The 26,611-nt window shown below is 37.8% G+C and overlaps 1 protein-coding gene across 2 annotated transcripts in view; it reads left to right on the forward strand.

The window, feature by feature from the left end:
• FSTL5 (follistatin like 5) overlaps positions 1–26,611 on the forward strand; it is a 520,766-nt gene that overhangs the window by 56,823 nt on the left and 437,332 nt on the right. For both annotated transcript variants that reach the window (XM_029077167.2, XM_029077169.2), the window contains exon 3: positions 12,723–12,756. In XM_029077167.2, coding sequence (XP_028933000.1) covers positions 12,723–12,756 — 34 coding nt within the window. The remainder of the gene's footprint in view (positions 1–12,722; positions 12,757–26,611) is intronic.

The raw sequence follows: 26,611 nt of genomic DNA on the forward strand, positions 1-26,611 counted from the left end.
GTTAGAATCCCGGCTCTGACCCTTGTCAGCTGTGTGACTGTGGGCAAGTCACTTCACTTCTCTGTGCCTCAGTTTCCTCATCTGTAAAATGGGTATTAACTGTGAGCTTCACATGGGACAGCCTCATTACCCTGTATCTACCCCAGCGCTTAGAAAAGTGTCCTGAACGTAAGCACTTAACAAATACCAACATTATTATTATTATTAGCAGGCTGTTTCTTTGGTAGAAATGCAATCAAGAAATAATGATATTAATAATATCTGCATTAATTGTTCTAAGCACCAAGTTAAATTCTGCAGTATTTATAAGGTAATCAAATCGGTACAGTCCTAGTCCCACAAAGGTCACCAGTTTCAAAGGAGAGAACATGCGTCGTATCCTCATTTTAGAGATGAAGGAGCTAAGGAAACAGAGAAGTTAAGTGACTTAGCAAGTAACACACCAAACAAGCTGTGAAGTCAGGATTAGAATGCGAGTCTCTCCAATCTATTTGTCCTGCTCTTTCTAGTAGGAAATTCTGCTTCTTTAAATCAGTGCTATTTATCGAGCCTTTTCAGCACAGCACTTGCATGGATGGAAACATGAAACAAAATTTCTCTGATCCTAAACTGGGTTTACATTGTAAGTAATGTTTAATAGCTTAATTTCCTTTAGACTAAGCTGATCATAATTTCTTCCGACAACCTAGATGGTTCTTATGTTTTGTTTATTTAAAAGGGCCTTTAAATGGATGTTAATATCAAATATATGCTTCATTCACTTCTCACTTGATTTTATTGATATTTGCTTTTTTTCTAACTTAGTTTACTTTCTGTTTAAAGGTAAATACATGACTGCACAAAGGGCTAATAAAACCTGCTGAGCAAGTCTTATAAAACCTTTAAGAAAGCAAATTAAAAATTCACAGGCTTATTCACTGAAAGGAGATGCATTCCCACCCCAAATATTTTCATTTGCTGAGGAATCCACTACTAAAAATGATATAAAGTTTGCAAAATCTAACCCGAATATTTCAGGGAATCCATAGTATCCAAGTCTCAAAGATTCCTTTCTTTCCCCTTTCTGTGATTCCCCCAATATTTTATTCAGCATTACTACCAAAGTTTATCAGAAGGTGAAAGTGTGGACAAAGTGTGGACTGTATTTATAAAGAGCTCTCAACAGAGACTATCAAAATCTTGAAAGATGTGTGATAAGGTCCTTTGGGCAGGGACAAGTCTACCAACTCTGTTGTATTGTACTCCCTCAAGTGCTAAATACAGTTCTCTGCACACAGTAAATATTCAGTAAATAATAATAATGTTGGTATTTGTTAAGCACTTACTATGTGCAGAGCACTGTTCTAAGCTCTGGGGTAGATACAAGGTGATCAGGTTGTCCCACGTGAGGCTCACAGTTAATCCCCATTTTCCAGATGAGGTAACTGAGGCACAGAGAAGTGAAGTGATTTGCCCACAGTCACACAGCTAAGTGGCAGAGCCAGGATTCAAACCCATGACCTCTGACTCCCAAGCCTGGGCTCTTTCAACTGAACCACGCTGCTTCTTGATTGATGAAACCAGTGTGGTTTAGTAGAAAGCACAGGTCTGGTTGAAGGGCCTTGGTTTCTATTCTTAACTCTACTACTTTGATAGCTCAGCTGTTGGAGTGCAGGACCGGGAGTTATGCATTCTTAGACATTTTTAGGTCAAATGATCAACTCCAGCTCAAATAACCTTTCAGATTTTTTTAAGGCATTCATTCATTCAGTAGTATTTATTGAGCACTTACTATGTGCAGAGCACTGTACTAAGCACTTGGAATGTACAATTTGGCAACAGATAGAGATAAGGCAGCATACGCTAGTGGTTAGAGCATGGGCATGGGAGGCAGAGAGCCTGTGTTCTAATCCTCGCTCCTCCACTTGCCATCTGTGTGACTTTGGGCAACTCACTTAATTTCTCTGGGCCTCAATTTACAAATCTGTAAAATAATTCACTATCTGTTCTCCCTTCTAATTAGACTGTGAGCCCCACGTGGAACAGGGACTGTGTCTGACCTGACAGGCTTATGGAGTAGTGGATGCCCCAGCCCGTTGTTGGGCAGGGATTGTCTCTATCTGTTGCCGAATTGTCCACTCCAAACACTTAGTATAGTGCTCTGCACATAATAAGCACTCAATAAATACCATTGAGTGAATGAATGGATAGAGCGTTGGCTTGGGAGACAGAAGATCATGAAATCAAAATATGACAGATTAAACAGCAAAAGGGGCTTCAGTCTAATCTGAAAGAATTGTGAAGATAGAAGAAATGGTCTATTTCAGGGTATGGAGTGTTACTTGCAGGAAAATTACTTGATGAATCCAGGTGATATTATTATTAGATTATTGTCCTCCTCTAAGGCTATCAATATTTTGAAGTGGGAAATTGCCTTTAAATACATTTTAAACTATGATTGGATAAATGATTCCAGTGTCCTCATGGAAAGGAATATATTCGTCTAAATACCAAAAGTTTCAAGTTCAGTTGCTTTTTTTGCCTGCAGAATTCTAAAAGGAAGAATCCACCTTTGAAAGGAACTTTTTTTTTTAATCATTTTTATTCCCCTTTCCTTCAACTAGTTAAAAGGTATGTCTCATAAAACGTCTTAAGAAGATAGTCCAGAAACATAAATGATCAACTTCAAATAGAAAAGTAGGTAACAGTGAATATTTTTAAAAATATATATATATATGTTTGTATAGATATTTCAGTACTATACGCAAACACACACACATCTATGTATATACTCACACGCATATATGTTACCTTCTGAACAGCTGCTAAACATATCTAGCACTAATATTTCTTTAATTTCCACCAGGACAGATTTATAACAAATCAAACGGTAATTAAATACCATATCCAAAACAACAGAAGCAGTGTGGCCCAATGGAAGAAGCTTTGACCTGGGAGCTGGAGGACCTGGGTTCTAATCCCACTTCTCCACCCGTCTGCTGGGTGACCTTGGGCAAGTCGCTTAGCATCTCTGTGTCTTACTTCCTCATCTGTAAAATGGGGATTAAACCCGTGAGCCCCATGGGACATGGACCATATCCTATCTGATAAGTATCAATCTATTCCAGCGCATAGAACAGTGCATGGAATGTAGTGGGAAGCAGCGTCGCTCAGTGGAAAGAGCCCGTGCTTGGGAGTCAGATGTCATGTGTTTGAATCCCGGCTCTGCCACTTGTCATCTGTGTGACTGTAGGCAAGTCACTTCACTTCTCTGTGCCTCAGTTACCTCATCTGTAAAATGGGGATTAAGACTGTAAGCCTCATGTGGGACAATCTGATTACCCTGTATCTACCCCAGCGCTTAGAACAGTGCTCTGCACATAGTAAGCACTTAATAAATACCAACATTATTATTATTAGTAGTAGTAAGCACTTAACAAATACCATTAAAATTAAAAAAATGAAATAATGAAATCTCACCAGATGAGCTTCCATTATGCATTTTTTTAGTGCATTTTTCTTACTTTGAGCCAGGGCTCTGCCCTTTCTCACCATCTGTAAGAGGTCTATTCCTTCTCTCTGTTAAATTGTTGCAGCTTTCCCCCTCATCGGTCAGTCCACTGAGGTAAATGCAAGCTAGTCAGGTTGGACATAGGCCCTTGCTATTTCCCTAGGTCATGCTGCTTTTTCAGGGCTGCTCCAGGCTCAGGCACCCCATGATACCTAGTAGCCCAAGTGCAGGGGCAACTCAAACCATGCCACTGCCCAGTGACTTTTCCTTGGAAGCAAATGTGCATCACACTCTGTTTCACGTGCAAACTTAGAGAGGGAAGGGAGCTAAACTGTGAGACTTTAACTTAGCCGACATAAGCCAATCCCAGGTAATCAGGCTAATTGCATATTCTGTCTCCTACTTTAAGTGAAGTGTAAGTCAAAAATACACTTTAATCAGTAAGTAATTTTGAAAGCACACCTGTTTTTTTTCTATTTATTCCTGCTGCATCTTTGCACAGAATTTACATTATGTGCATATACAAGTAATGCTATCTTCCCATTTTCCAGCCTTAAATTACTTTTAATACTGCAAAGGAATATTTTTATTGTTCCTCAGAAAAATGAACAATCATTCAGGTAACTTTAATATAAATATATCTGGTTTCTTCAGGAAAATTTTAGGTATAGAGTTGAAATACGGTGAAATATGTTTTATGCTAGAGTTTCTACACATTTCAAGATAATGTGTTTCCACTCCTGGCTGTTTATAATTGTGCTATAAACACATAACTCTGATGGTCCACAAAGGACCATGAATTCCATGTTGGGAGGTTGAAGTATGTGGTATCTATGAAGAGTAAATTACCAGTAGAGAAATAACTACATTTGTAAACAATTGTGAAAATAGGCTTTCTCAAAGGAATACAATTTATTGTAATGTTGAACACCTTGTTATTTTCCTTTACAGATAGTTTGCAGAGGCACAAGGCCAAACAGCTGTAGTGGTGAAATACCTATAATCTCCATTGTACTAAAAGTTATATTTCCTAGTCCTGCATAATTTTGTCATAGAAAAAAGTACTGTCCTTTATTTAAGGTCATGGAGTCTTGACTTGCTTTCAGTTTAATATAGATTCCCTTCTAATCCCAATTGCAAGATGTTTCTTTTCATTTGTTACTTTTTTGGATTTCAATCACCTTATCGCATGGTGAATTTGTAAAGCTCATTTAATACATTAATATGGTCCATTTGGGGAAGTTTTCTCCTAAAGTAATTAAGGATTTTACACTTTTTTTAACCTCTTTGCAAACTGAGTTAGTTTTCTACTTACAATTTTTCTTCCATTGTTTTATACTTCACCTCTTTTTCCCGAATGTATCTGCCAACACTGCGTAGACTTGATTAGCCACTGACATTGGAAACTACTTAACAGATCTGATTTATTGTACCATAAATATAAATGGACATTAGCTGACAGCTAATTTGAATTCCTCAATCAGAAACTCAAGCTACTCTCCTGGAACTAAATAACCTATATCCCAACATGAGGAGGGCTTATAATTGTGATATGAAGCCATTCAACTCTATCACAGGATAGTGCATTTCTGACTGAAATAAATTCCTCTTGTTTGTGATTATTACATTAAAAAAAGAATTGGGAATGATCTGAATAATGATGTAATGGTAAAAATTCCCAACTAACCCAGGGCATAGAGTACATGTTCCTTGAGTTGAAAGAACATAAAGAAAATATAAGCATGATCAGTGCCATTAATAGATTATTATCATTATTGTTTTGTTATTTATTTAGCACTTACTATGTGCTAAACACTGTGTTAAGTGCTGGGACAGATACAAGATAATCAGGTCCCGTGTGGGGCTCACACTCTAATAATAATAATAATAATGGCATTTGCTAATTACTTACTATGTGCCAGGCACTGTACTAAGCACCGGGGTGGTTACAAGCAAATCAAATTGGACATAGTCCCTGACCCTTGTGGGCCTCATAGTCTCAATCCCCATTTGCTCCTCTTCCCCCTCTACTCCCTCTGCCATCCCCCCTTTACCTCTCCGCAGCTAAAGCCTCATTTTCCCCTTTTCCCTCTGCTCCTCCACCTCTCCCTTCCCATCCCCACAGCACTGTACCCGTCCGCTCAACTGTATATATTTTCGTTACCCTATTTATTTTGTTAATGAATTGTACATCGCCTTGATTCTATTTAGTTGCCATTGTTTTTACGAGATGTTCTTCCCCTTGACGCTGTTTAGTGCCATTGTTCTTGTCTGTCCGTCTCCCCCGATTAGACTGTAAGCCCGTCAAACGGCAGGGACTGTCTCTGTCTGTTGCCGACTTGTTCATCCCAAGTGCTTAGTACAGTGCTCTGCACATAGTAAGCGCTCAATAAATACTATTGAATGAATTTTACAGGTGAGGTAACTGAGGCACACTGATTTATAGAATTGTATGATGGTTGCTCTCCATGCATTCACTGTAATATTTAGAGATACATCATTTGACATCCCTTTTTCTCTTGGCATGCCGAGAAGCAACGTGGCTTAGTGGAAAGAGCATGGGTTTGGGAATCAGAAGTCATTGGTTCGAATCCCTGCTCTGCCACTTGTCAGCTGTGTGACTGTGGGCAAGTCACTTAACTTCTCTGTGCCTCAGGTCCCTCATCTGTAAAATGGGGATTAAGACTGTGAGCCTCCCGTGGGACAACCTGATTACCCTGTATCTACCCCAGAGCTTAGAACAGTGGTCTGCACACAGTAAGCGCTTAACAAATACCAACATTATTATTATTATTATCATTATTGTATTCAATCTTGTAAACTCATTATGGGCCGTTTGACCACCAATTAATCCAAACCCCTCTTAAAAAAAAACAATTTATCAACATTTTCCAGCCAGAATAACTTTCTGTGGTAGATCAGTCCATATATGTGTTGCCAAAAATATGACAGGTTGTTTCATTTTGTTTCTTTGGAATAAGCTCCCACAAAATACCTAACTCTTTAGGACAAAATCTAGAGCTTAATTTGTTGTGGATCTTGGAGGCTCAATCCTCACACTTCTGAGATTGTCAGTGCATAAACCCAGCCGCAGTATGATCACTGCTGTCTTGTAATGTTATTACAATTTAAAGTGTAAGATTATGTCAACTCTTGTATAAAGTTTCTGCACCCGTTAATCCTCAACAAAAAGCAATTTGTGAAGAATGAAAAATATGACCAAGAGGTGTTCCCCAATTAAGCCCTGATTTCCCCAACTCTCCATGAACCAATCATATTTATTAAGCTCTTACTGTGTACAGAGTGTTGTATTAAGCTCCTAGGAGAATACAGTATAATAGAGTTGGTAGACGTTCCCTTCCCACAAGGAACTTACAGTCTACAGTCCCTCATCCTTCTTTATCACATATGCACTTGGACCTGTGTCCTTAAGCACTTGAAATTCACCCCCAACACTTAGCCTCTCCACACTGATGTACATATCCATAATTTACCTTAATGACCGTCTCGAGACCATAAGCTCCTCGTGGGTATGGAACTGTCTGGAACCACTGATTGATTGAAAGATGGAGATACTACTGTGAAATCGATAGTCACATAAAACTGTATTCACCATCAAATAGCAGGACAGAAGCGAGCGAGGCTGTGGAATGCACTCGGAATTCCAGAATTATAGGAATGTTCACAGTAACACAAAGACTCTGGGCAAGACATGGGGAAAGAATGGAGGGAGCAAGTGACTCTTGTATGGTGAATTGAAATGAGTCACCCACAAATTGTGAGGGAAGAATAACCAATTCTAAACCATAATGAAGATTTCTCAAACAATTCGGTATAGTAGTGGACAGCTGGGAGATCATTGCAGCAGACAGACCAGTCTGCAAATCACAGTACTGAGAAGAGCTGGCTACTAGAAGAAAGGCTTAAAAAAGACTGGGATATGAGCAATCTCTCATGCAAAAGCTCTTCTTTTCTTGCCTTTTTGCAGTAGAGCTATTGAATTTTAATGCCAGTATGGCTTGCATTTTTCTTTAACTTTGAGAAAACAATAGAAAATATATCTTGAATGGTTTGAATGCAGTGATTTTAGCCCATTCCGTATTATCTATGATGAACAGATCCTTACTTCCAGCATAGTCTGTATCTGTCAGGTCCCTGGATATATCTCGAATACTAAACATTTTATGGTTTATTGGGTCCGAGAATAAATATAAGCTTCACCTCCAAGCTCCATTTTTACCCCTGCTACGCTGGCTTACTCGCTTGAACGAAATGTGATTGTGGAGGAGGGAATACAAATTTGGTTGTCCCAGTTGGCAGTTCACTTTGGCTCATCATAGTTGTTCCCTAACAATAATAATACTCATGGTATATGTAAAGTGCTTACTATGGGACAAACAACCAAATCAAAATAAGCTGGCATCTCAGTCTAAGAGGGAAGGAGAATTGGCAATTTACCACCCTCCCCATCTTCAAAGTCTTGATAATATCAACATCTCTACAGGAGACCTTCCCTGATTACTCTTCATTACTCCAGCTATTCACCTTTCCTCATACATCACCACAGCACATATATGTATATATATGTAATTTACTTCTTTTTTAATCTATATTAATGTCTGTCTCCCCCTTTAGACTGTGAGCTCATTGTGGACAGGAATGTGTCTGTTGTTACATTGTACTCACCCAGGTGCTTAGTACAGTACAACTAACTCTTATATTGGATAATTACCAAAACAAAACCCCTGAAAATGTCAGGTTGTACATGAGAAAAACAGTTTCTGTTCTGTTAACTCCTAATATAAAATTAGCTATGCAGAATTTCACTGTCTTGGGCTAGAATACTGTTAACCCCAGACCTGTCAACTGTAAGTATTTGAAAGAATCAGCAGAATTTTAAAGTTGCAGAGACAGTTAAAAACAAAAGCAAAATATTCTTTTGAAAACATGAATTACAGTTCTAGAATTTAGAATGTGTGATATAAAAGCAGTTGGCTCTCTCAGGGAGAGAGCTTAGAGAAGCAGAAAACAGCTGCTTGACTAAGCGAGGGTCTCAACATTGCGGGGAATAGAGACTTCCTAAGTATGGCAGCAAAGAGTGAACATTCGGGTGTCAGGAATGATAATTAGGCCCTATTGAATGAATACTCTTGAATGAATGAATGAATGAATCACCTTTGTACTCATGTCTGTATCCCTTAAGCACCGTGATTCTCTGTCCATATCCCCTACTCGATTTTATTTATTTATTTATTGAAAAATCTGTATCTTCCATGTGACTGTAAGTCCCTTGAAGGCAGGAATCATATCAACCAAGCTCTATCCTTTTGTACTGTCCCAAGCTCTTCTACAGTGCTCTGCACAGAGTAAGCACTCGATAATAATAATGTTGGTATTTGTTAAGCGCTTACTATGTGCAGAGCACTGTTCTAAGCACTAGGGTATAAAGGGTAATCAGGTTGTCCCACACGAGGCTCACAGTCTTCATCCCCATTTAAAGATGAGGGAATTGAGGCACAGAGAAGTGAAGTGATTGTCACTGTCTATGGCAGGATTTCAGGATTTCAGCTATCCACTTTGTGGAATGGTTTAGGTGGTTCTTCAGTCAGAAACTTTCACCCCTGATGTGAGAGGCTTAAAAGGCAATTCCCTATTTTAGAAACCAGGACTAGGCTTCCTCTCCTGCTTCTCTATCCACAGGACCAAACAGCAAAGGCTCAACTCTGAAGTGATGAGAATTTTCAAGAACAATGAGTTATCCTGAATTGTATTCCTACTCACATGTTTTTCTTTGAAAGCAGAGTATAATCTGAATAAGAATGTAGAGTGCCTGGAGGATTATACATTTAGAGCATTTTTCCCCGTAGAGAATAGACCAACTACTGAAGCAAAGTGAATGCAAAATAATGTAGAAAGGGATGGTTTGCTTTGTGTACTAAATTAGGACAGGATGGGCTAGTGAGTGTAATTTACTTTTGGACCGTAAGGCAGAAAAGTGTCCTATGATATAGTTCCAAGTTGAATCTATTTCTGTCCAAACTCCAGTTATTATTTATCATTGTACCAGTTTATGACCTTATCTTTGAATTGAAAATAACAACCTCTCAGTACCTTTGAAAATGAATAATTAGCTGTTAAGATTGTTGACATGTGTGTTGGAAATGAGCAATCTTAAATAAGGAAGGCTCTGTCATTCATTCTTTGACATTTTAATTCGGCAGTACATGATCAGGAAATGTGCCTGTTATATTGTACCTTCTCAAGTGCTGAGTACAGTACTGTGCACACAGTAAGTGCTCAGTGAATTTGATTGACAAGACTTCTTTCAAAGCCTATTTCAGAATCTACAAGATGCAAATATCAGTTCCTCTAATTCTGCTTTTCTATGCTGTTTTGGTTGGTTACCTGGTGGAGAGTTAAAGAGCTATAGAAGTGTTAACCATTTGCTTCGGGCCTAAGCATTTTGCAGTTGTATTTTGTTAGTTTCCTGGCATTTTGAAACATGGACTCATAGAGCATGTGAACCTTTTTGTAGTGTACCCCAGTGCTTAGCACAATGCCTGGCACGTTATAAGTGCTTAACAAATACCACAACTTTGTTATAATAATAGTAATAATACCACGATTAATATTATTGTTATTATTTTCTCTGGTCCTTGCAGTTTTGTATATATTCTGGGTAACACATAGCACAATGTTAAAGGCAGAAATGCTTATGAACACGTAGGTTTTTAGCAATGTATGATCACATAGCAGACAAATTTCTCCCCCTGTCCAAAAGAGTAATGAGGTTTTTTTATTATGATTGTTTAATTAGGTAAAGTGTCCACATAAAGTTCATAATTTGGATAGGAACGAGATCAACAAAGTTCTATCTAAAATCCATGTTTTAGTGCAGCTTGCAAATTTACTACAAAAGTGTGACCTTGAATCTGAACTCAACTCTATATGATTCTCTAAGAATTCTACCCTAAAAGAAAATAACTAAATTCCAAATGGTTTCTTATTTTTCAAACGTATTTCTTATCCACCTGCCCTGAAATGCTGACTATTTATCTACTGAAGATCTAAATAAACTTTATAGGGTCAGTTCACAAAGATGTGAAAAATTTTACTTTTGAAAGACTGGATAATAGTAATAATAACAATAGTAATAATAATTATGGTACTTGGTAAGCACTTATGTGCCAGGCGCTGTTCTAAACTCTGGGGTCAGTCAAGGTAGACGCAGTCCCATTCCCACATGGGGCTCACATACTTAATCTCCATTTTGCAGATTAGGGAACTGAGACAGAGAAGGTAAGTGACTTGCCCAAGGTCGCACAGCAGACAAGTGGCAGAGCTGGGATTAAAATCCATTCATTCATTCAATAGTATTTATTGAGCGCTTACTATGTGCAGAGCACTGTACTAAGTGCTTGGAATGTACAGTTCAGCAACAGATAGAGACAGTCCCTGCCTACTGACGGGTTTACAGTCTAATCGGGAGAAACAGGCAGACAAAAACAATAGCAATAAATAGAATCAAGGGGATGTACATCTCATTAACAAAATAAATAGGGTAATAAAAATATATACAAATGAGCGGATGAGCACAGTGCTGAGGGGAGGGGAAGGGAGTGGGGGAGGAGCAGAGGGAAAGGGGGGGGGGAAAGGGGGCTTAGCTGATTCCCAGGCCCATGTTCTATCCACTAAGCCAAGCTGGATATATTACTTGTCCCTTATGAATGAATAGATCGTGTTATAAATCGAGATATGTTGAATTTTCATCTTAAATTGTAGAAAGATTGAATTTGAAGAACTTCATTAAGTTATATTGATTAGAAGCCATAGACTCAGAGCAGCAGGGACCTGGTATATTTTTAATACATGCATTTACTTCCAGGATTTAAGTGCTATTATTATTTCTATTACTACAATAGTAATATCTGTTTCCGAATTGCACATTCCAAGCACTTAGTACAGTGTTCTGCACATAGTAAGGGCTCAATAAATACTATTGAATGAATGAATGAAAAATAATATAGATGAGGGGAACCACATAACAAATTTTAAAAGTCTGATCACTGCATAAGTAACAATTGATTCTGTAAACCAAATTGTACTAATATTCAATTTTGCCCTTGAAAATGTAGATTTTAAAAAAATTAAGGTGAAGAAAATTTTGAGTTCTTATTAACATTTATATATGTTGAAAAGTACATAGTATCCAAAATGTGAGCAGTTATGATGCATTTAAGGATCCTGGAAGTATAATAGAGTTAATATTAGAGTGAGCAATGGATTGGCAGGGCTGTTTGGGAATGAGAAGAAAGTGGTCTAGTGAATAGAGCACAGGCTGGAAGTCAGAAAGATCTGGGTTCTAATTACAGCTCTGCTACTTGTCTGCTGTGTGACCGTGGGCAAATCACTTAACTTATCTGTGCCTGTTTCTTCATCTGTAAAGTGGAGATTAAAACTGTGAGTCCCATGTGGGACGGGGACTGTGTCCAACCTGATTAACTTGCATATACCCCAGCACTCAATACAGTGCCCGGTACATAGTAAGCGCTTAACAAATACCATAAAAATATTTTTAAAGTGCTATGGAAAACAAGAGTGTTTTACTAATTAGATTTTTTGGCACATTCACAGTGGTCCAATGATGCATGTTGCTTCAGAACTCCTCTGGTATGGAGCTCCACCACTTTTAGCAAAAGTAAAATATACTTAAATATTAAATGAGAAAGTGCATCACAAACAGTTCCTGCTTAGACCTGAAAGCTAAATCTTCTCTAGTTGCCTAGCAACGAACAAGGAGGTGTGTCAAAGTGAGAGACAGGGTTGAATGAAGCAATTCTAGGATAAATAGAATTGTTGTCAACTTTAGCCTTAGCTTTCATTTCAGAGTTGGGAGATGGGGTCCTGTACTAGTTAAATTGCACAATTGCTAAATCTTTTGTATCCTCTTAGTGAATTCTTGGTGGGTCTGCCTCACTCTATTCTTTATAAGTGATTTATTTTTAATACTGGACACAATAATTGGAGCTCTCGTTAAGGAAAATTTAATTACTATGATTTTCTACATGGGCTGGCCCAGCCCATTTAAGATGAATGTTCTTTTGTCCACATCGAAGTATTAACTCATCACATTAACCTTTGAAATTTTCTTTTAGTAGGGATTGTTTTTTATTCTGCTGTGACAATAATGTTTGGGTGCAAATTGTGACACATTTCTTTGTTTCAATTACAGCAGGAAAAAAGTCCAGAAAGTTCAAGAAATAAAGGTAAGATCATTTAAAATCATTGTTATGGATTAAAGTGTATAAAGAAAAGCTCACATTTATGCTTGAAAAAGGTGTAGGATTTTTAAGGAGAATTTCAGAGTAATTTAGAATCAGTGAAGTGCCTGACAGTGATCGATGAAAATGCGGGGAGTCCGATGGAGGGATATTTTGTCTTCCACGCAGGATGGTTGTTACCCTTAAACTGGTAGGCTCCTCTATTAGACAGTAAGTTCCTTGTAAGCAGGGACTGTGTCCACTAGTTGTACGAAATGCTTAGTACAGTGTTTTCTACAAAGTCAGTGCTTAAAAAATACCCTTAATTGATTCTCTAGAAATCGTTATGGCTTCAGGAACATAGGCTTGAAGAAAACAGGTACCCCCAAAATGCAAGTGCTACTGTCATAGTTCTGCAGCTCTGGAAAAAAGTGATGATAGAACTGGAAAACACAGAATTACTCTGTAACTCTGGGTCAGTCTAAAGGAGTTAGTTCTAGGAGGCCTGAGGGAGGGAGAGAAGGAAGATGGGAAGGGCTGGACTGTGTTTGGGAATGTTCTGCTTTCCATTATTGCCCTCGCACTTCCACTGGTGAGAGATTCCACAGATGGGCCACTTCAGACCCACATCCCCTCTGAAACAGGTTCTGGTGCCTGACAGACACTCAGAAGTTGGAAAACTCAGGGATGGTTTTAAAGCATGCTTTCAACCCAGACATCTACAACAATCTCAAGCGGGTTGGAGGAGGAAGGGGAGAGGAAATATTCCCAAATATGTATCCAACCTTTTCTTCATGTTGCCAAGCATCATGTAGGAGACAAAGAAGACAAGAATGAAACATAGAAATTTCCTATAAGAAAATATTACACTTATGAATTCTCAGGATTGTGTATCCACATCTTTATTTGTCATTTAAAAAGCCTTCAGGAATCCATTTTGAAATTACTAGACCACATGCTAACTGTGGGCTAGTGGTAAGAGAATGGGCCTGGGGATTAGAGGACCTGGGTTCTCATCCCAGCTCTGTCACTTGCCTGCTGTGTGACCTTGGGCGAGTCTCTTAGTTTGTCTGTGCCTCAGCTTCTTCATCTATGAAATGGGCACTACATAGCTCTTTCTTTCCACTTAAGCTATGAGCCCCATGAGGGACAGGGGCTGTATCTGACCTGATTATTCTTTATCTACTTTAGAGTTCAGTATAGTCCTTGGCACATAGTAAGCATTTATGAAATTAATAATTATAATAATACTTATAATATGACCAATGTTTGTTACAACCCTTTTTAATTTTTAAAATGTGCATTATTTCACCCGTTTCTGTGGATCACATCATTCTGACCTATTGAAGCTACTTATGTAGATTTGTGATTTTACCTTTGGAATAGTAATGATTCATACTCAAAACGTCTACAGTAACTCAGAATTTTATGAGTAAAGTGCTGCTGAAGAGAATTTCAATTCCATAAAATGCTATATGAGGAATATTTATTTGATGTATGCATTATAAGTGTATCAACTGGACACCTTATTTGGTATAAGGTGTCCCAAGATGTGGGGATGTTTCTTTAATATGATGTTCATGGTGCTATAAACGGATATCTGAAATTGGTGTTGCTTTTTTCTGCTTACCCCATTGCCGCAAACTATGCAAATTGTATCATACATAAAATTTACCCTTTTTTTAACTGATTTTTGGCTGTGTATTCATGCTTATTTTTTTCTTTGACAATGTGATATATATAAGACTTGACATGATGCCCTTTGGGTCTTTTCCTTCTATTTCTTGGCACATTGAGCAAAACCCTCACTTACATTATGAATTCCAGACCACTGAATTGTAAGCAAATCAGAGATATGTGGATACTTGAAAAGATATTATTTGCCTTTGCCCATGAGAACCCTAAATTACGCATAACGGCTTATATGAACTCATCTGGAAATGCTGTTACCATACTGGATTTGCTGATTGGCTATTTTTCGATCATTATTTCTATTTCAGGCTGCAAGAATCATGCTGAGGCAAGGATACCATAATCTATGAACTCAGAGTTCTAATTCTGGGATTATATGTCACCAGGGTCAAGAGGTCATCCATTGAGCAGGCTCACCAGCTCTAAAGTCCAAGTTGATTTTTAAAATATAACCCACAGCTACTCTCGTCCTATTTCCAGTTACGAGATTCTGAGCAAACCATTACATCGATTTTTTTTTTTATTTTAAAAGGCTTTACATTTTTACACCCATGATATTTCCAGAGGAAATCTTTAATCTACTGACTTTCCTGCATGCTGTGCATGTTTCTGCTTAAGATAGTTTGTCTTTGAAGATGGAAGTGATCTTAAAGTACAGTGAGGCACAAGGCAATCTTTTGATAATTGGTTAGTTTTGAGACAGTGAGTGAAATGTATGCTACTGTTTTCATTAGACGCATCTTAACTTATGAAAGTTTTCATTTTCATTGGTGCCAAGTAAATCTCATCCAGCGACATAACAAAATCCCCTCAAATCATCCATGTTTTATACGCACAAATAATGCTGTCACAGCAGAAGAGCTTTGGTTAAAATCTGGCTAGCAAGGACGCAACCTATCCACTGATTGTGACTTATAGAGCCACCATCTTTCTGCAAGTGAGGGTTTTTATCCTCTTTAGTTCACCTCTTTTAGTTCCACTATCTAAATTCGCCACACTAAAAGTCCTTCTAAGACATCAGTATGTGCATTTTTACAAGCACTCTCTAGTTTTGTGTATTTGAATGTAAGAGATCCGTTGGGAATGTTATAGGCATAGTTAGGAAATAGTTTCCCTCAAATTGTCAGTCTTCAATGGAAAGGACACTATCTGGACTGTTCTCTTTTCAAGTACATGCCAATGAATTTCATAAGTAATCGGGGTCTAATTCTCAGTTACATTTTATTTTGACTTTCAGGAAATATTTGAAAATTGCATTTCAAATGCCAGAACCGATGGGTAAACATTCAGTGCTAGATGGCAGTACAAAGCACTCGGTTTTGTAGAAACTAGTAATCTAGCAAAGCATTAAAAAATCAAAATGTTATTACTCCCATTGGTCCTAGGCTACTTCATTCACGGTGTTTGAAGCTATTTCATATTATAATGTGAACATTTGTATCTTTAGTCTCGCTAAAGAAGAGCACTATTTCTGTTCCACTGCTTCTGTTGGTTCATCTGATGAAAGATACTTTGTGGAAGTGTGGGCTTTCTTCTCTCTTCCCACCCTGCTATCTGTGGATGCTGAGCTCTTAGTGTTCAGAAAGGAATTTAATAGGTAGTGGGAGTTGAGTATTATGTTCCTATCCCTGGGATTCAAGTGTCACTGGCATGGGAGAGTCGTTGATAGTATCTTTGTGCTTCTTAATTAGCTACAAGGTAATTAACTCTGGATACCTAGTTAGTAACAGGATCTAGAAGGTGTGTGATTTAAGCATTAGGTTTTGCCTTAATATTAATAATAATGATGTTGGTATTTGTTAAGCGCTTACTATGTGCCAAGCACTGTTCTAAGCACTGGGGTAGATACAAGGTAATAATAATGATGGCATTTGTTAAGAGCTTACTATAGACTGAGCACTGTTCTAAGCGCTGGGTTAGATGCAAGGTTATAAGATTGTCCCATGTGGGGCTCACAGTCTTAATCCCTGTTTTACAGACGAGGTAACTGAGGCCCAGAGAAGTGAAGTGACTTGCCCAAAGTCACACAGCTCACTCTGGTGATTTATGAATTATCTCTTGAAAAAGTATTTTAAATATGTCAATATTAGAAGTGAAAGTAGAATGATAACACTAAAGGAATAGGTGGGGTGGTTTGTTTTCATGCCATATTTAAAGATCAATCAGTGGTTATTATTGAATGCTTACTATGTGGAGAGCACTGTACTAACTTGGGAGAGTACAACACAGTGGAGTTGGTAGATACATTCCCTGTGCACAATGAGCTTACAATCTAATTGGGGAGATGGATATTAATGCAATGAAATAATTTATAATCTATAATTTATAGGGCTGTGGGGCTGAGACGGGGTGAATACCAAATGCCCAAAAGTCATAGATCCAAACGCATAGACAACTTCCCAAGTACTTAGTACAGTGTTCAGAACACAGAAAATGCTCGATAAATATGATTGAATGAAACTCAGAAGGGAGAGAGAGCCAGGGAAAAGTCAGTTTAGTCAGGGAAAGCCCCTTGGAAGAGATGCATTAAATTCTTTCAATACCTCATATAAGGAGGTATTTGAAAGTCAATTATCCAAACCAATTGATTTCAGGATAATTCAGGAAACTGAGTTTGGTTATCTTGAACTGGAGGTTGGCTTACTTTCCCAAACTTCTTGTTGCAATATTTCAGTCCTTGGTATGTATAAATAATAGATTAATAGGGATAACCAGTTAAATAGATAAAATAGTATATATGGTAGTATATATTACGGGGAGCAACATGTCTCGGTGAAAAGAGCACGGGCTTGGGAATCAGCGGTCATGGGTTCGAATCCTGGCTCTGCCACTTGTCAGCTGTGTGACCGTAGGTAAGTCCATTAACTTCTCTGTGCCTCAGTTACCTCATCTATTAAAAGGGGACTAACACTGTGAGTCTCACATGGGACAACCTGATTACCCAGCATCTCCCCCAGCACTTAGAACAGTGCTCTGCACATAGTAAGTGCTTAACAAATATCAACATTATTATATATGTATATATATATATATACATATATAATAGTAAATGTATGGACTATAGAAATTATACTTAAATCTTTTATATATGTGCATGTGTTATTGGAGAAATTAGTTTGTTGATAGAAGTGTTGACACTGGAAGTCAACACTGAAAGAAAATGGTAAAATGAACATAAGTAGACGACCCTCTAGTCCATTTTAGCCCAGTGTCATGGGGTAGGAGGCAGGCTACCACACTAAGTCCCTCTTTCCTGGCAGGACAAGGAGGCCAAAGAAGAAACAAATACAAAAAGAAATAGCTTACCCTGCTTATTACACTCAAGATTGTAAGCTCATTTTGGTCAGGGAATGTGTCGTAAACTCTATCATATTGTTACAATGTATTCTCCCAAGTTCTTGGTTCAGTGGTCTGACCCAATAAGTACTTAATTAATTTTTACTCTCCTGTTCCTGGTTCTGGATCTGGGTTGATCAGCTCCATTGTGCAGCTGCTTTGTAGATTGTTTCCTTCATAGCTGATTTTCCAATATTATAAATGTGCTGTGTTAATGAGGTGATGCTTGCATTTATTGTTTTGCTATGACTCCATGCTCCATTATCAGTCAATCAATAAATCAGTCAGTGGTATTTGTTGAGTGCTTTCTGTGGGTAGAGTACAATACAACAGAGTTGGTAGCCACGTTCCCTGCTCACAGGGAGTTTTCCATCTAGAGACATCTATTTCAGTTTCCAGAGGTGAGGTTTTTTCACTACTATTATCCTATGGATGGCTTGGACTAGATTTTCTAGGAGAGTTATAGTGAAAGATATATTGCAATGACCAGTGAATTTTTCATGCAATATCTGAGGTAGCTCAAGAAAGAAGCCCAAGCAACTTATGTAAAGGACATTCCTACATTCTATTATTAGCTTTGAAAACTTAGTACTTTATTCTCCCTCTCTTCATACACACACGCACAGCATTCTCACTGAAATTTTGCCCTTTATCACATGGAATATAACTAGTACACATACTAAAATAACACTACCCATGATTTATGAAGTTCCCTTCTTTCCTGGATGCTCTGTCACCAGTATAATTTAGTTGTGGATTCAGGTATTACTATCCTCCTTTTGCCAACCAACAATCTGATGCAATGAGAGAGTAAGTGACATGCCCCAGGTCATCTATTGAATTGGTAATATAGCTGAGGCTAGCCCTTCCTTCTCTAGGTTCTTTCCAGTGGAATAAACTGTCTCCCTGTGGACAGATTGAGTGTTGGAGGTGAAGAGCTGTGAACTTTCTCAAAGTCACAACAGCAAGTCTGTAGAGCTGGGAATAGTTTCTCAGACATTTATTCCTAAATGCTGCACAACTGAGAGCCTCAGATGAACAAATGGAAATATACTATAAACCTCTAAGGAAGTAATTCCTGTGTATGAATTTTTTATGAGGCCCATTGTCTAATTGATGGGTGTCTTTATGTTTATGAAGTACAATAAAGCCTGTGTCACAAGTGATGTTTGAAATGGATATTGCTTACATTGCACTGTGTGAACTTGCCGTCTTTTTAATGGATTACATTACAACTACATTGTGATTGCTCGAATCTTTGTTTTCAGTTTGAGGACTTTTGCTAGGATAAATAAGTGTTTGTAGAATTTATGACAATTTTATCTCTTGTCTGCTTTTTCTCCTCGTAAAGACATTTGTAACCCCAAGGAAGCCCAAGAACATTCAATTAATAGAATCCAGCACTGTAAAGGTGAATTTTAAAGACTGACAATCTGAAAAAACACAAAGCATTAACAATGCTGGATGAATCCCACTAGGAAACTGTTCATTCTTGTCTTTGTGATAATAACTGGCAAGACACGGCCAGAGACATACAGGGAAAAACAATCATTTTTCACACCCTTCGTAGACAATAACAAATGTGTTGGATTTGACATGGAATTAAAATTTACAATCTAGCCACTACTTTATTGGACCCATACTTTAGAGATTGGATTGGGCGTGCAGCCCTGAAATCCTCATGAGCTGCTATTGATTAACCACAAGTTTTATCATCATGTAAGGGAGAACCAAGCACTTGGAAATTGACTGATAGTTCTTCAATTATAGTATGAATTTCCACAATAGTTCGATCCATTTTACTTCATACTTAGCTTAACAATCTTAGTGCAAAATAATTGTTGACTTGCAGATCAATTTCAAACATGTCATTCCCTATTATTATATACGTTACCTGACTTTTCAGACTTCATTAGTCAGCATCAGCTTCATTTACAATCTTTTGATATGGAAAGTGAAGAGATTGCCATATGGAGGCAGGTTCTATCACATATTCATTTGGCATTAAGAATCAAAGTTGGTGCTTTACCATCATACTAGCCTCAAATCCATGCCTGTTTAGAACAGCATAGCCTACTGGGAAGAGCACTGGACTGGAGGCCAAGAGACCTTTCTGTGGACTCACACTTGCTCTGTCACTGGCCATGCTAGATGATCCTATCTGCGCTTCAGTTTCATCCTATGAAAAATGGGGAGATACTTGTTCTTCTTCCTCTCCAGACAGTGGGCTCGGTGTGGGATAGATACTGTGTCCGATCTAATTATCTTCATATACTCCAGGGCTTCCCATGTTGTATAAACTCTTAATAAATGAAGTTATTATTATTATCATTATTATTATTTGATGGTTTTGCTAATTTATAAACTTTCTATAATGCTTTCCTTTTTACCATTTACAAATAATAGGCTAAAGGAGACTGAGTGCAGTTCATCATTAAAATAGTCTTATTAGTTTATTAGCTCTATGATGCAAAAGTTCTTATTTCCAAATTATTTCAGGTAAAAGGTGAATCATGCCTGCAGAACGTCCTTGTCAAACTGCACTCATTCCTTTGTTCCTCAGGTATCATGTGTTGTCTCATTTTATAAGAACATTCTTTTTTCACATGATCCTGGTCCATTCCGTGATGTAACTAAGGAACTGTCAACATGGAGGCACTTCATTCTTGAAATATTACAATTGTCTATCATGAAATAATACTTTATTCAATATTGAAGATCTTCATGCATCTTAAGATTGATAGATGCTTTTTGAAGATTTTTATGAAAAGCCTCACAAATCAACTGTACACTCCTGTCTTAGAAGTCCTGGCAGCTGGGAGAATAGGAATATTCACTTAAAATTAAGCTTGTCATCTTACCAAAAATTAAACAATCATGAAAAGCACCTCCTGTATTCCAATATGCTTTGGAAACTCTTCATTTATTTACTGGATTTGTTCAGAGTTGACAAATACCAAGTTAAATATTGCCATTCTGTTCCTGAGAGCCGGATTTCATTGACCTATATCCGAAGTGACTATATTAAGTTTGTTGAACTCAATTCTCCCCGTGTATAAGGAAGTAATACTTTGAGGGGATATTTAAGGCTTTGTAGCAAATATACATGAAGTATAAATTGGACATATACTCTCAGAGTGTCCTAATTGGTGCTAAAATCTTGGTTCTCTATACCTTTTTCACTATAGTCAAATTTGTTGCTCTCTGCTCTATCTGAGGGCCCTGATTTACCCAGAGACCCTAAGATGAAGTAAAACTCTGGAAGAGAGCTATAAGAGCAAATGTGACAGGAGGAAAGGGCAAAGACCTGAGAGTCCCAACCAATCAGGATATCAGTCAGTCAATGGTATTTGTTGAGCGTTTACTCTGTACAGAGTACTGTACTAAGCACTTGGGAGAGTGCAGTACAACGGAGTTGGTAGACACATTCCCTGCCCACAAGGAGCTTACAGCCTAGAGGAGGAGTGAATCAATCTGGGAGCCTATGTCTGCAGAGAAGCAAAGTAGAGGCCAGACCAGATTTCGATGTGGAAGCGGGATCAGTGTCAGAGAGAAAGATAATGTCATTATCCTTTCTAGACTGAAAGTTGGTTGTTGGACAGGGACTGTGTCTATTACATTGTTGTGTTTACTCTCCCAAGCACTTAGTAAAGTGTCCTACACCAAGCAGACACTCAATAAATACGATTGATTAATTGTATGCCTACCATTGAATGAAGCCATAAGCAAGAGTGGGAAAAAGCATTTTCCCATCTCCTCTTCCTCCCTCCCTGCCAAACTAGATCTTAATATGATGTAGAAAGTATAATATCCTCAATATATTTTACATGTCTGATTCCCTCCTCTGGAGAGTGAGCAGGGAACATGTCTACCAGTTATTGTATTGTACTCTCCTAAGCACTTAGTACAGTGCTGTCCACTTGGTAAGCACTCAGTAGATACCACTGTTTGATTAATTGATTGATCATATGGGAGTAATCAAGAGAACTCATTGTCCCCTGTGGAGGGGACAGAATTAGTTTTCCCCCTCTAGACTGTAAACTTGTCGTGGGCAGGGATTGGTCAGTTACATTGTTATATTGTACGCTCCCAAGCACTTAATATAGGGCTCTGCACATAACTGAATAATGAATACGATTGATTTATGTGTCTTCAAAAATTGTTCAATGCCAGAAGTTCCCGGTTTGGCTGTCTCCTTCAATAGAAAGTTAGAGAAATCCAATGACTGAATAAATCCACTTGAATATGTGCGATCATTGATAGCCTCCACTAAAATACAGAGTTTAGCTGCTATTTAATGTTTCTTGAATATTCATAATTCATAATATATAAATTCATAATATATTCATTCATTATTCATTATATTTGAGAATCAGGGTCTTTTTCTTTTCAAATCACTTTAATATGGTATCTAATCTGAAGGTGACAACACCAGATACTATAATTGCCACTTATAAAGCAAATATATATGCAAATATATATGTGCACATATGACATCTATGAATACAGATATAAGATGTACAGATGTACATATATGAATACAGATATCACACAAACGTATATCTTGATTACTGCCATTAGTAACATGGATGGTCTTATTATTTTAACATTATTAGACTGAACATTAATCCTTTAATCCGTTAATCCTTTAAAGCCATGAGAGGTTTATTATTAGCAATACAAAAAACTTTTATCATTGAATGTGATAATTGCTACGGTATAGTTAGGTAAATTATATCTCCTCTTGCACTTTAATTCTGAGTTGTTAATAGAATAGAGGGGAGCTGGGGCTTATGCAGGATACCTACTCAGTTTCCATTGCCTAAGCAGCTTTAGGAATTACACAGAACAAGACACCATCCTTCCCCACCCCCCACCTTCTGCTTATACTTAATGATAGTAGAGCAGCCTGTCATCCCAATTGGTTCTGTGACTTGTCTTCCATTTGGTGAGTTTCATTAAGTTCTAAAGAAAAGTAACATTTTTAGTGGGAAAGGAATCTATATGAATCTTTATGCATTAGGGTTATGCAGCAGTGGTTACAGTGAAATTGAAGAAGGCTTTGAGGATAATACATTGGTTTTGTTTTCTCCAACTGTTCGATTCAGTAGAGGAGGTTTTTCTTTGTTGCAAAAGCCTCGGAGATTAGATGGGATCAAATCGATCTTATTTATACACAGGATGATCCAGTGTACTAAGGGAAGAGAAGATGATGAGCTATCCAATCTTCTTGTGCTCAACTCAGGCAGAACCTCAAAGGATGTCAGTTCTGGGCTTCTCTTTCACCCTTCATTAATAATAATAATAATAAATAATAGCAGTGATTCAACAGCTATCACTAGTAATAATTTGGACCCTGCTATTTGTGCACAAATCCTGAGAGCTAAGGAAGGCACCTACATCAGTTGTGGTCTGAACTGTTAGCCCCTCAGTTCCCCTCTTAGTGCCAATTAATAATAATAATAATAATAATAATAATAATAATTGTTCAGCACTTACTATGTGCCCATAAGCAGTGGGGACTGTTCTAAGCAATTACCTGTTTAGCCTAGTCTCTTCTGCCTGCAAACCTGCTGAGGCTTTGTTAACTAAATCAACCTGAGGAAGAAGAAAAATTGTTCATAGGAGCTGGACAGTGCAAGTGTGAATTTGAACTAATATAATGATAATAATAATAATGTTAATGGTATTTGTTAAGTGCTTACTATTTGCCAAGCAATGTTCAGCCCTGGGGTAGATACAAGGTAATCAGCCACATGGGGCTCACAGTCTTAATCCCCATTTTACAGATGAAGTAACTGAAGTCCAGAGAAGTTAAGTGACTTGCCCAAAGTCACACAGCTGACAAGTGGCCGAGCCAGGATTAGAACTCATGACCCCTGACTCCCAAGCCTGTGCCCTTTCCACTAAGCCATACTGCTTCTCTAATGTACCTGTTTTTATTTCAGATTAGTGGTGTTCAGTTGAGTAGAGATCAGCTGGACATTTTCTTGTAATTCAGCTCCTAGGGCCGAAAAAGCAGTTGTGATTGTGGAGATGGAAGGACACACCATCCTTTGTGTTTTGAAATCTATCTGTCAACATTCTGTCAACTTTCCAGCTTGCTGATGTTTGATTCCAAAAGCTGTGGTCCTATCTGCAGAGTACAACCTCTTCTATTGCTAGGGAATGATTATCATTTGGCTTCTAATGAACAGGTTCGGGCCAAAAATGACATTTTCATTGGAAAAGTATTTCCAAAAATTCTCCTGCACTTGCAGAACCAACCACTGGGTTTTCCTGTGAGAGTCTTCTGGATTATTGCTCTCTTTTCAAGATGCCTTGGAGGCAATAGAATTGATACAGGTTGTTTCCCATCATTGTCTGAAAAACAGGGGGACGATTTCCCACTTCAGCAAGAAAGATGAAATTCTGGTCCACGGGATGTATTAGTTTGACTCATTCTACTCTCCTACATCCCAGATTTCACTGCACCCCACCGTACCCCATTTCTGCACCATCCAAATCAATCAATCAATCAATCAATGGTATTTATTGAACATTTACTGTGTACAGAGCGTGGTACTAAGCCCTTTGGAGAGCACAATGCAAGAGAGTCGGTAAACATATTCCCTGCCCATAGTGAGTTTACCATATTTATTCATTTAATCATTTATTGAGCGCTGACTGTGTGCCGAGCACTGTACTACGCGCTTGTAAAGTACAATTCAGCAACGGAGACGATCCCTACACAACAAAAACGGACTCACAGTCTAAAAGAGGGGAGACAGACAACAAAACAAAACAAGTACAGTTCTGATCTACAAAGCAAATAGAGCAATACATAGTTACTTATACTGAATAAGCCCCATGAGGGGCAAGAACCATGTCTTATTCCCATTTGTATATTCTTTCCCAGCACTTAGTACAGTATTCTGTACAAAGTAACATTTGATAAATACTATTAATACTAGGCTTTGAAATGTCAGAGATACTTGTAGCTACCAATGTTTGTTCAGATTTCAGCATTTGTACAGGTTTATCAAGTCCCTAGATGACCCAAAGTAGGTCTAAAATTTATTTTTTAAAGCTTTGAAAGTTTAACATTTTAAATCACATACCAAATACAAACTCTAATCTCATAGTTTCTAATCTCATATAATTCTTTTGTATATTTATCCCCCCACATTATGGCACTTTCTGTTAACTGGGCTATCCAGAGTTTATCTCGGAAAGAGAATGTGCACAATGCTTATAGATTATAAAACAAAGCATTATAGAATTCTGGCATCACTTAAGCATGAACAATCGGGTGTATAAATGAATGAGGAAAAATATTTTATTTCATGCTACATGTAGTAATTTCCTTTTTACTGCCTTTAAGACATCATTATTAGCCTCCACTGTGCATAGCTAATTCTTTGGAGTGCTATTAATTATAGATTGAGAATGTATTATTTTTTCTTTTATCTCCTGCTGGCAATTTGAAGGACAATCAGAACTCACGCAACTTTGAAATATGAGTCCAGTGAGTGCTTTTTTGGTGGCATACTTTCTAATTGCAACTTTTACATTATGCAGGTGCCGTTGAACCAATTACTTCATTCATTTGTGCGCTGGTCTTCTTCTACCAAGGATTGAGGCATTTCATTATCCATTAAAGTCCTGTTCTAGTTCATTCCAGGAACCCTCTTTTGCCACTTCTCCTCACACGAAAACACTCTAAAGCGTGTCTACTCATGTTAACGTTTACGTCGTAACTGAGAGCACATATCAAAGTGAAGTGCAAATTAGAAACTGCTAAAATGCCTGCCACTAACAATTATGATGGGGCAGTAATAAATTTCTCATTTATTTCAAAGGGTCAGATTAATAAAGCTGCATGGCAAATTAGCATAAAAGGTGGACCTTCCTGTCTGTTTTGATTATCCTTAAAGGCTAGTGTTTCTTGGGAGATTTTGCTTGAGATCAATGTATCCATTCTTAACTAGCAGTTTAAATATGGGCCTCCTTTCAGAAAGAATCCAAACCATGACTGCTAATCAAAGTTGGGGATTGTTCTCTCTCTCTTTTTTTTTGTCCTCTGTCCAATTCACCCTTAAGAAGGAGTTGGGTCCTTTTTTGTAAATGAAAGAAGGGGGGAGGCTGGAAGGGAAGTTCTTTACAATCTTGTTTTCTATTGCTCCTCAAATAGCTAGTCTGTACAATTAGAAACATGATAATGGAAACTATCGGAGAGGGTGCCCATGAAAAAGCGTTTTAGTTTAGGTTAAGAACTCAGTATTTAATGTTAAAAATAAAATGTTGCAAATTCACTTGTGCATGAAAAACATAAAACATAATATTTATCACTCTCTCTGATTTTCTCCCATTTTATGGATAATATCTGAGATCCAAAATTCAAGTGAAAATTGCTATTAACACCCTGAGATTTCTTTCATGAATAGTTACAAACCCACATCACAGTGATTTTCTGTCATTGTTTCTACATAATAAGCCTATCAAATGAAGCTTTTCACCAGCTGCCTCATAGTCTGATCAGGAAAAATGCAGGATTTTTAGGCACTCCTGAATCAAGCTGACATATACAAATATCCACAGGAATCGTTTGTCCCCAAATTCCTATTATTAATTTTAGATAATGTTGAAGACAACATTAGCGGATCATAAAAGTGGTTTTACAGCTTCTTGAATGCATAAGATTATACAAACTGGTACTGATGGACATGATTTGATTGTTAAGGATATTAAACAATCAAAACCATTTCTTGAGTACCTATTGTGTTCAGAGAGCTGTATTATAAGCACTGTATTGGTGAGTACAATAAAATTAGTATAGAAGACCCTTGCCCTC

Source organism: Ornithorhynchus anatinus, chromosome 12 (assembly GCF_004115215.2).
Source record: "Ornithorhynchus anatinus isolate Pmale09 chromosome 12, mOrnAna1.pri.v4, whole genome shotgun sequence".
In the NCBI taxonomy this organism is placed as follows: domain Eukaryota; kingdom Metazoa; phylum Chordata; class Mammalia; order Monotremata; family Ornithorhynchidae; genus Ornithorhynchus; species Ornithorhynchus anatinus.